Genomic DNA, 11,517 nt, shown 5'->3' with positions numbered 1-11,517 from the left:
GAGAGAGAATTTCTCCATATGGACCTAACATCTAGATCGAATAAGAGAGTTATCGAATTATGGAGTATCGAATTATGGAAGTTCATCTAAAGAGTTTCTTAAGGAGATTTGACGGTGACTTTGAAATTGACTGAATTGAAAAGACTTTCAAGTTACGGAGGTTCAAATTAGAGAGAGTCGACTGTATTAAATTTCATTTGACATAAGAAATGCAACCAACTATGTTTGGTTACTAAGAAGTGACAGTATTTAGCGAAAGTACAATAGTTTAGCCCAAACATGTGTTGCAAATCAAATTGCTGAAAATAACACAAAAAAGCAATAATGTCGGCTAGGATAAAGAGCACCAAACAGAATAAAAGTCTTAACAAAACAGCCTAAATACAGATGGCTATCTAGCTGCCTATGCTTTGTCCCCTCACAATCTAGGTTCAAACCAAAATCTTTATTTGGTTTGTTTAAGATTTCTACATGACTAAAAACGTTATAATATGCTTATATTAACATGTAAAAACATTTAAAAAACAAATATTACAAGAAAAAGAAAAAAAAAGATACATGCAAACCTTAACACCACAACCATTGGCTCTAATCATCCATCAGCATGTCAAGGCCTCAAATAATCAGTGATAGGCTATTCATAAAAATCAGGGCTTGTGATTGGTTTACTACGCGCGAGCGATCACAACAAAGACGTTAAAAGTATATCGCGTATGTTATATGTCGCTTCAAGTTTTCGTACATGGTTAGAAGCACTTGTTGTTGGCTGACAAACAGACGGAATACCGGTATTAGTTAAAGACTAGCTGTGTACTTAAGCGGGTTAAATACAGGAAACCGGGCCGCACATCCGGATGGAGCATTGTAGTGTGGATATATAGTGTGTTGTAAACCCAGTGGAGCGTTTAAAACGATATCGAAATTCGGGTAAAATATTTTTTTCGTAAAATGACTTTCCCTCAACTTTACTCTCAACTTTTAAAATGCAAGCACTCGCAACAACCTGTCAAAACAAGGTACAGTCACCCGACTTATTTTATTTTGACGAATAATTTAAAGTGTAAAAATTATTCGTTAAGCGTTTAGCACAGACAAACTACGTAAATAATCTGTGTGGAGTGCTTACAGCAGCGCCCTCCAAGGCATAGTCTTCCCTCAAAAGACATTTTTATCAATTTCAGTTAAAATAAAATTACAGGCAATAGCAAAACAGGCTTGCCACTTTATAGTGTTAAATTTAAGAAGATACGAAGACCTATAATAGAAATAACCAGTTCAAGAAAAGTACCAAGTGTCTCAAATAGTGTATTCGTTATGGTTTAAAGGTTTACGAAGCGGGGGCTTTGGGGCCCCCTCCCACAAGTAATTCTAATACTATCCTACAATTTTAAAATTTCTTTCATTCACAATCTTTCCTTTCGACGAGAACTTGCATCACAATTTCAACAACTCGCCTCCCATGAACATCCTTGTTGTGATATTTCCATTCTTTAACGGTGAAACGTGTGCCAGGATAGAATAAATATTCAGTTTTATCTAAATCGTTTGACAAGGGTGTTATATATGCTGCATTTTCCCAGATTAACGCCCCGCAGGCGGCTCCACGGTAAGCAGTATGCCACTTGAGTATCTCATTGCATCGGCAGATGAATCTGTGAAAGACACAATACCCTTAACTGTAACAGTCTTCCCAGGTGCCATGAAACCAACACGTGCTTGAAAAAGTTGCATCTGTAATTTGGTGCCTTTTGGGCCTTCATTCGCTGGCAATTCTTGGTAATGTGCACACAGTTGTGATTTTGAAAAATTCGACATATCGACTTGTCCGGAGTAAAGTATCGGTACTGCCAATGTGCTTGTTCTTGGAAGCCCTCGAAGACCGCCTGCAATTAAATTAATCTCCGCATTCACGTAACGATACAGAGTAGGGGCTTGTTTTTCAAACTGCGTGACCACCGATTCTTCTGTTTCTGCTGGTACCATCATAAAGGAGTTCATGTATGCTTCATTTCTCGGGTTGGAATCTCCCCAGTCTGATGTCCAAATTGCATTTGTTATAGACGCATTATCCAACGGCAAAGGATCATCTTTAAGTAAAGTGTATGCAAACATTCGAAAGTAAACTATTCTGTTAAAGTTGGTTGATGTCCAATCAAATATTGAAATTGCAAGCTCTGCATTTTTGGTTGTATAAGGGAAATATTGAGCAGATTTTGCAATAATTTGCTGCATGGTTTGTGGACGATCAACCGATGGCATGGCTTGGTAAGGGATCATCTTGATGTCAATTTGTTCTTTCAATAACTCAACATCTCCATCATTTACCTCAGTAGGGAAAGGAGTGTAGACCCCTTCGGTAGATACACCAAAGACTGTAAAGCTCTTTGGTCGTACAATCAAAGTTATATTGACTGGAAATGTTCCTTCATACTTGACATTGTTAAAGTATAAAAGATCTCCATGATCAACACATTCGATCATTCCAGCTTTAAGTACATACATTCTATAGCACGATCCCATTCCTCCTCTTTCAAGTTTAGTAACAGGAAGCCCATCAGACATAGATGCAGCACCAACCTTCTCACTGACTAAATTTTCGATTGTCCAAGTCATGGCTTTTTGTTTTGAATAATCTAGCAACAAAATAAACAAAGGTAAATCTCTCTGGAAACTTCAAGTAACTTCCTGTCTATACACCCTAGGGAGAACCTAAATCCAAAAAAGATTTTCGGTTATTGTAATGTTTCGAATAAACGCCCCCGCCCTCTTATACAAAATTATAAACGGCCTTGGCGTTTAATGGAAAAAGACGCATAAAAATGAAACTCCAAAATTAAAATGGCGCCAACGAGTTTTTCCCCTGAATAAGTTATATATGTGATGCGGTTTAGAGCTATACTCAATTCTGCTCAATATTCAACTGTTATCGGTGTTCAAGTTTGTTCCATACTCACCCCCATTCGACACTCGACATCCTTTTTAGTTCTTAAGATATTTAAAATTTATATATATATTTGAAAATTCAGGATATTGTTTTGTCATAGGCTGGCTGTGAAAAAATACAGACAGTCAATGCCTATCTTTATTTAACGATAAAATCAATATTAAACTTCAACACTGCAAAAATTAATTTTTTGTAAGTTGCAAGATATTTATAAAATAAATTTATGCTGACTATCTTATTAAATTATCAATAATGATGTAATAAGATCAGATGAAAATGCTCCAAACTAAACATCCTAAAAACGCCAAGATACTAGAAGAATTGATACACACTTTTTATCCTCTATAGCATGTAGTAAAATATATTTAATATCAGGGGGTACCTTTATGCAGGGCTGTTGTTTAACAAACGCTTCTATAATTATTACATATAAAAACGAAAACGTCACATCCTACAAAACTGCGCAACACATTCTGTGTGTTAAGTTAAAACCAGACCCCAATTTATAGTTTTTACTTTATAATTTAACAGTTTAGGTCGTACTAAAAATTACATTCACAATGTTTTTCTTCGTTAAAACACTCCCTGACTGCTCACAGGATCTGAATACACTAAAGAATGCCTTTAAAGTTATCTAGGATTAGCCAACTTCGTCCTCATAGCGCTTCCATTCTTAAGATATCTTGTAAGGTATTATAGGCAAGAGCCCTGAGGACGAGATTGAGGATTAGATTGCGGATGTATTTATATAGGTGCTGCAAGTTTCGATGTTTTCAAAGTAATTAAATAATAATTCAAGGCGGGAATTGTAAGCAACATGCAGCCTGAAGAGAATGAGGAAATGACGAGCAACATGAACTACAAATACAGAGAAAGGTTTCAGACTTTTTAAATGAGTTTCGTACGACTATAAACGAAATTGGGTAGATTTAGCACGCCCGTCTAACTGGACAAGCAAACACGTGACTTTAGTTTCCCAAGAAGACAGTCAACAAGCAACAACTGTACGACATTGTTTATAAGAATATGCTTTATAAGAACATTAGGCTGGGATTTCAGGGTAAAAACAATAGGTTTATTGTTGTAGAGAAATAAAAACAATGACTGGCTTAGTTAGAATTATGAGTTACTTGTTTAAAAGAGTGTAGAGTAAACAACTTCCTCTCCGGGGCTTTTTCGGACGACGAGAAATACAAAATACCTGGGGACGAGGTTGCAGAGTAAGTACCAGAAAGTCAAACGTAAACATATCCGTTATATCTGTTGGCGATTTATTCCGTCAGATGTGTGTTCAGCTTGCATTTTATGAGTTGCAAGTAAATAAATATATGTTTTTTTTCCTTCGTCAATAGCCCCTTAAAAAATATTCTTCTCCATTAATTACAATTCTTGTGAAAACTCGGAATTATTGTCAGAAAGATGGAAATTTAAGTTTAATGAACAAAAATGGTATGATAGTGCAACAAGATAACAAATATGTCGCCACAAGTAATTACTTACAGTCTCAAGAAAATTTTCCGCAGGCAAGAACCGAACAGAAAATATTTCTGCTGGTAACTTCCACTTCTTTTATTACGCGCATTTTAATACAAAAAGTAAATATACTTTGCGCCATTCTCACGAAATAAAATAATCTGATTGGCTAACTTATTTTCTACCAGTCGTTTCCACACAGAACGCAAAGAAAAAAGCACTTGATTCTACTCTTCCCGGAACGAAACGGAAAATTACCACTCACGTTTTAAGTACGCATGCTCAGAAACTTTTGTGTTCCTGTACATTTTGTTCCGCGGAAATTTTACTTGAAGTGAAAAATAGCCTGTATGATATTATCTTGAAACTTGCTCGAAAGATAATTTCTGCCTTGACAATTATCGAGTCCTACTTTTGTCTCGATTATTATGCGTTATAAATGAAGAGTTCTCATCAGTTGTGTCTCGCATTCTGTTACTCGATTAACAGTTACCAAAATATACATGTATTTTACTTTCATTTTGTGTCAAACTGGGATGATGATTACATCGTACCAACTCAAACTAAACCTGGACTGATCTTTTTAAGAACCAACGTCTACTCCTTTTTTCTTTCCGTGGTCTTCCTATCCAGATAAGATTGAAATGACACTCCTAATTGGCTTGAAAGTTTGGAAGGTCTTTAATCCAGGATATGAGAACGAAGAAAAAACGCGTATTGAACTTATAAGCTTGTACATATAGCATATTATTTGCGATCGCTGACAGAACACTATACAGAGATCTTTTGTTATGTAACAGAGAATTTATATGTATCACGGATATTTTTAGTTATTTTAGTGCATGACTTACAACTTTTTAAATAGTGTCTTGCCTCTAGATTTCGCAAATATACCAAAAATTTCACTTTGTGTTCTAAATAAATGTCCCTGTTAATTATTTTTCTCATATTAAAGCACTAGTTACCTGATTATCTGTTACATAAAAGTTTTTGATACTATAGGAAATGAATAGATGAGGTCTTAAGATTCGAAATATTGCGTAACAAGGAGGAGGGGTGTAGTGTAGTATTTACGAATTTTCAAAAACTTTTCTTTCTTTTCTCTTGAAGACAAGAAAAAAACATAGCTCACACGGCGTGCGCTCCCAGTTCTTACTCGATAACTTGCCGTCCGATTAAAATATGCATAATCATATTCACAGCCAATCAAATTCGTCAGGTGACAAGTCAAGGTTATGGCTTTATTTACATTCCGTCCTGACGTAAAAAACCCTAAAAATCCTGAGGACGAGGTTACTGGCTTAACATCGGGATGTATCCGGGATAGGTAAATTTTACGCTTAACGCTTTTTGGGGGACAAAGGCCCAGACAATCCGTGGAAGTTTTCTCAGACATACTTAATGACGAATGGTATCATTTCGGAAATTTTTCAACTGAATAATTTTGGTAACTGCTAGCATCTGGGTAGATTGTTTGTTAAATTATTTATTTTCTATTGATGGTTCTTTCAAATGCTAGCGCTTTCTGTCTCTGTTATCCCTATGCTATACCTAAACAAATATAAAAAGACGCAGAGCTAAGTAAGACAAAAATATGAAAAATAAACGTTCCTTTGCCACATTGAAAAAACTTTCAACCTAATACTTTTATCTACAATGAAACATATTTTAAATTCTGTTTTCTGTTTTATATACAATAGGACAAACTAAATATTTTAAAAATCTGTTTTATTTACAATTTGAAAATCAAGTTACATTGGCGTGCCAATAAAGCAAAGAGTCCATATCAAAGTCTTTACATAAGACCTAACATGGAGGCGTCCATAACGGGTAATCGAAATTGTGGTAAAAATAGTCCCCATAAGAAATTCGTTACCGCCACATAGCCTTAGTTTTGCTACAAGGACTCGGCACTGCACTTGTAACATCGGAACTAGTATCGTCTGCCGTAATATTAGCGTTATAATAGCAGACTTTTCTTTTTTTCCACACGGTGTTATGATTTAACTGGAGTTTTTAGTTTGCGTAACTCCAATCAAACAGACCCAATTTCCTTGGTGACAATCTCAAGTTTGCGGTGAATTTTTTCCTAAAAAAATGTAAAAACATCTCCTATTTCTTTCTCCTTGTACACATAAATGTTTAAGTCTCAGTTTACGACAGGGATGGTAAGGTCAGTGCAGCATGAAAAGATGAAGAGCCAACTGCTATTTTTAACCTTAACTCAGTGTCGCTAAAATCTGATTTTTCAGACTGGGCGTTTATTCATAACATACGCCCTTTTTTGACACATTACCTCTTTTTCCGCCAACTGACGAGTTAAACGACCCGATGTTTTCGTTGGTATTTTACCAAGTTGTGAATCAAGCTAAAATCATAAAGATACAGCGGTAAATGACAAAAACGCGTACTGAAATTTCGTTCAAGCGTTTGGGACAACATTAATTAAACATACAATAATGTAAAAATAGTTCAAAACATACTTTAATTTTTTCCTGATTTAAACTTTTCAATTGATCTTCTAACTTCAGTATAGTACATCCATCTTTCCCATATGTTTTGGTGAGCTAAAAACCAAAATTTAAGTTAGTAGGAAAAGAAAATATTCTGAACTTTCTAAATTACAAGAAACTTAAAACAGGACTTGCATAAAAAATCTCCAATGCCAAAAGTTCTCGATGAATGATAATAATAGATTAGCCATTTTGATAGAAGCCTTTCGCGGGAATGCCGTTAAATAGAAATGGCGGTAATTTAAACCTCTTCGTAAAAAAAACAGATTTTTCTTTTCAAAGAAAGTTATACGTACTCTCTCCAATCTTGATGTGATTGGATTTCCTGAAACAAAAGTAAAAACATGGAGTGCTCGATTTTCTAGTGAAGGTTAAGCTTTAGTAAACAGCATTCAACAAAACAGTAACTGCTCACATGTTTATATGCCTATTGTTTCAAAATAACTATTTCTACTATGTAGTCACCCCATTAAAAAATACAATTTGTCAAATCAATACAAATAATATCTTAAAATAACAATGTTATATGTCGTATATGCTCCTCCTTTCCCGCCAACCTCCGTGAATGAGTGCGCAGCTGTCTATAAATAAACCCTCCTACGCAGATGATAATGTGGTATCACTTACTTGTACATATCTTTGTTTTTTGCGCTGTTTCTAATTTCCCCTGTTTAACGGTAGCTAATACTTCATCGGTGGTAACAGCTTGATTTGAAGGTTTTAATGAATTTGTTTGACAGTTCTTAATGTTCTGTCGGAAGCCACTATTTCTGTTAAATGATGGAATCTTTGAAGCAAACGCTAAAAAAAGTTTGGTTTGAGCAATCAAGAAAATGTAAGCACAATTTATTTAAGCATTAAGATTTGAAAACACAAAATGAAAGGCAGAGATAAAAACAAACAACACAGAAAGGGTCTGTATCATGTTAGGTTTGTCATACAAGGTAGGATAAAAACAAACTAAAAACAAAGAAAGGGTCCGTCTCGTTTTAAGTTTTTCGATCTAAAAGCACCATGGAGTTGCGAAGAGAAGCAAGCAAATGAAAATCTCACATCCTTCTTCAACTTCATTTTTAACTTCATCAATATCTTCTTTATGTTCTTCTTCGTGGATAACATTCGGTACCGGACTTATTGCAATGTACCAACTTTGACATTTCGCGGGTTCCTGGTCCGTCTTTTTACCACCATTCAGTTTCGGACTAAAGGGCGACGATGACGTAAATTTCTTTCTGCGGCTAAAAGTTTCAACCTCGAAATCCAACGAGACCTCGCTTTCTAAGGTCGAGTCACTTTCAAATGAATCGTAATCAGTACTGTACAGTGATTGGCTGCTTCTACAGACACTACTTCCACGTGACCTTGAGCTTGCCGATGATTGGCTACGAGATACACTACGAGATAGGGAATGGGTTCTATCGAGTGATCGACCGTTCAGATTTGGTTTTTGGCGGTCGTTGTGGAAAGTATGCGCACGTCTAGGTATTTTAGTGCGTTCAGTTTTACTGGTGTTGTCAATAGAATTGTTTCGCCTGTAAATCCTTTCAGATTCGTAACCTTCTGTGTGAGGATTGGGAAATTGTTGGTCAAGTGGATGGTATGAAAACCAGGTCCTGCGTAAGGACATTCTTTTATCTTTTCTCCAGCCATCTTGAACGGGAGACTGGTTTCTATATAAATATACAAAAAAAAAACTGGCTGAATCATTTTTTTAAAAAGGCTTAATTACGAAATAAGTTTATTCCCTGAAAATAGATTGAAACAGGCTATTCGCAAGTTAATTCTCGCGAATTTCTTATGAGATAAAAAAAAGAAAAAATTCCTTTTATCACTTTTTTGTTGTTGAGATTTTGTAACTTTACACGCTACTTCAGGACTTCCTTAAACATATAATTTCAGTAACCTTTTCAATTTTCAAGGTAATTCTCGCAAAAAAATATCAAAATGATCCGTTGCGAAAAACTACTAAAAACTAGCGAAAAAATTCTAAAAGGGGAAAGCGAAATTTATTTCCTTTGATTCTGCGATTTCTTCCGCGAAAACTTAGCTCAAACTAACGCTTAAACGAAAGAAAATATTATTAACCATAAAGCAAGCAAAACCAAATAAGCGAACAAACAAAAAACACTCACATCTGTCTCAATACTTCATTATCTTTGAGTAGAATTTCGTTTTCTTCAGTCTGTGTTTTAACAGTACTAAAAAACGAAAAAATGACGTATTGAAAAAATGACGTTTTGAAAACGAATTTTCTAATACGCAACCCATCCTCTGTCTGTGAGCCAATGAGAGTAGCCTTAGGTAGTGCACATTCTCTAGAAACGCGCATTTTTTCTTTCATCGAAGCGCCCTTATGACGTTGACGTTGACACGTTGCTCGCAATAACAACCCAGAAACTTACTACCAATGAGGGTAACTTTTTCATTGTTTTTTCAGGCATCACTTCTTCTTCGCTTATTTTTACTATTGTTATATTCGTGGGATCTTATTTTTACTATTGATGACCGCTGACCAGGAGCATGTTGTGAGCATGCGCCATAAATTTTGTTGGAAACCCAGGGCATAAAACATACCTTTTTAAATGATCAATTTCTTTCATTGATTCTTCGATTCTTTTTATGGATTCTGCATATAAAACCTGCAAAAATAAAACATTACAGAGGCGGGAAAGATAGGCGCGCACAAACTACAAAAAACAATGCCAAGGTGGGAAAGATAGGCGCGCATAAACCACAAAAAACTCACAAGTTAAGTTTCTTTGAAAAAATTAGGAGGAGTTATATAAATAACGAAGGATCGACAAATCGTGAAATAAAATAAAGAGCTTTGTCGATCCACCTTACACTAAGCACTGGCAATTCAACATTTTAATGAGGGTGTTTTTATCATGCCTTTCAACTCTTATAACTTTATCGCCAGGAAATTTCGCGAATAGCGCTGCTCGCGAAATGTTTAGGAATTCGCCAACGATTGAATTCAGATATTTCATGGGAATATATTTTCGTGAATACGCCTTTACCGAATTTAAGGAAAAGTGGAAATTTTTTAAACCAAAAATATTCTTAGATGAATTTAAACAAAACATGCTTTTAGTGGTGAGAAATTTTGCAAATTAGCTAATAAAACTTTTCGCGAGAAGCAAATTTTTTTTGAAGGATTCTTGAAATGAGTCTAAGAAGGGCTTTTAATGTCGGAAAAGATTTCGAAGCTTTATCAAATTTACTCAGATGACCAAAAAATATTGATTTGCAAGATAATACATCAAATTACCTTGATGGTTTTGTGTTCTTGAAACAGAACTTCATGTTCTTCTAAGAAACGCTTAGAGTTTGAATATTAATTCTGAAATTGCGTTCTAACAGTAAGCAAGGTTACTTATAACATAATTGCATACCGTGCACCTCTGAATATAAGGCCTGGGCTTGTACAACTTTACGAAATTGTGGAGCACGTTTGCTACGCGAAGTATACCAAGAGAATTATTGACATTCTCAAAATTCCGATAGAAAAAAAATCATATAAAATCAGCGTAAGGAAATATTACTGATACTTTTTCAAGAAAAGGTCGGTTATTTTTTTGTCTAATAGAACAAATACGTTTGGACCAAGTAGCTGTAATAAAAGTTAGCTAAAAATGTCAATAAATAGGCTTTGTACCCACCTACCCCCCGTCTTTCGTACCCCCCTACCCCGTTATTTCCCGATTTTCCGCTTGCCGGAAGCGAAAGACTAGGATGTACACTCAAGCAATCAGAAAACGGCTATCGGCTAATTTTAATTATCGTGTATTTTGCAGACCTAAGACAAATACATAGTTTACAAATACATAGTTTATACCAAGTCCCGATAATAATTGGCTTAGCTGGCGCTATTTCTCTTAATATTTCGAGTTGCAAAGCTTGCATATATATACCTTTTCTTTGAAGGCACATTATATTGATTTCAACGTTTATAATGTGCAAAAACGTGCTATATTTATGGTTTCGTTTAAAAGAAGATTTTAAAGTACCAAGTTATCAGCTTGAATTGGCATGTTTGCGGTATCCTTGCTTTTCATAGAGCAGAAGAAAAGTGAGTTGCGAAGGTATGGGTGATTTGAAAGTTATTTTTACGTTTTTTCCTTGGTTTGATGTAGCTAGCTAACTAAATTACTTTTTAGTGCCTGTGGCCACCATGGAAAATATTTTTTGCTGTCATCCTTCAATCGATTCACCATTAGCTAGCTACCTCTAGCTAGCTATACAGTCAGAAGAAGAAAGTTCAATCCATAAAGTATTAACAAAACTCTTTCTTTTTAAATTTTATCATACAATTTTTAAATATTTCCTAAAACTCAAGTTGCTTCTTTGTTTTGTTGCATCGTGGAAGTTAATTTAACTCACCAATCCAAAACTAACAGGGGGAAATATACCTCTTCATTCTTTAAGGTATTTGGTCATTTGTGGTTAAAAACTTTTGTACTGTTGCTAAGGGTCTTTTTACTAATACATCTTCTAAATCTGAACTATTTTATGAAACGGTACCTTTACGTGGAAGTTTTACTTTGTTTACCTACTTTCGCATGTTGTTAAATTCTTCAACACTCA

At 35.1% G+C, this 11,517-nt stretch overlaps 1 protein-coding gene across 1 annotated transcript; it reads right to left on the bottom strand.

Moving 5' to 3' along the window:
* Window positions 1–6,012: 6,012 nt before the first annotated feature.
* On the bottom strand, window positions 6,013–10,863 carry LOC130623230 (uncharacterized). Its single transcript, XM_057438706.1, has 11 exons — window positions 10,769–10,863; window positions 10,326–10,387; window positions 10,202–10,242; window positions 9,505–9,569; window positions 9,063–9,128; window positions 7,984–8,600; window positions 7,558–7,731; window positions 7,227–7,255; window positions 6,901–6,984; window positions 6,714–6,785; window positions 6,013–6,506 (listed from the first exon to the last, which is right to left on the bottom strand). The coding sequence occupies exons 1-11, from the start codon at window positions 10,861–10,863 to the stop codon at window positions 6,453–6,455; spliced, it is 1,359 nt and encodes a 452-aa protein (XP_057294689.1). The 3' UTR covers window positions 6,013–6,452.
* Between the last annotated feature and the right edge of the window lie 654 nt (window positions 10,864–11,517).

Source organism: Hydractinia symbiolongicarpus, chromosome 13, assembly GCF_029227915.1.
Source record: "Hydractinia symbiolongicarpus strain clone_291-10 chromosome 13, HSymV2.1, whole genome shotgun sequence".
NCBI lineage: Eukaryota > Metazoa > Cnidaria > Hydrozoa > Anthoathecata > Hydractiniidae > Hydractinia > Hydractinia symbiolongicarpus.
This window is presented reverse-complemented; position numbering and strand designations above follow the sequence as displayed.

What these genes read in the sequence shown, in the direction of transcription:
- LOC130623230 (XM_057438706.1), bottom strand. Translation starts at nt 10,863, where the DNA reads ATGTGCCTTCAAAGAAAAGGTATATATATGCAAGCTTTGCAACTCGAA. An exon ending in AATGAAGTATTGAGACAGAT is followed by an intron (nt 8,601 to 9,062) that starts GTGAGTGTTTTT and finishes ATATTTATATAG; the next exon opens with AAACCAGTCTCCCGTTCAAG. An exon ending in AAATGAAGTTGAAGAAGGAT is followed by an intron (nt 7,732 to 7,983) that starts GTGAGATTTTCA and finishes AACTTTTTTTAG; the next exon opens with CGTTTGCTTCAAAGATTCCA.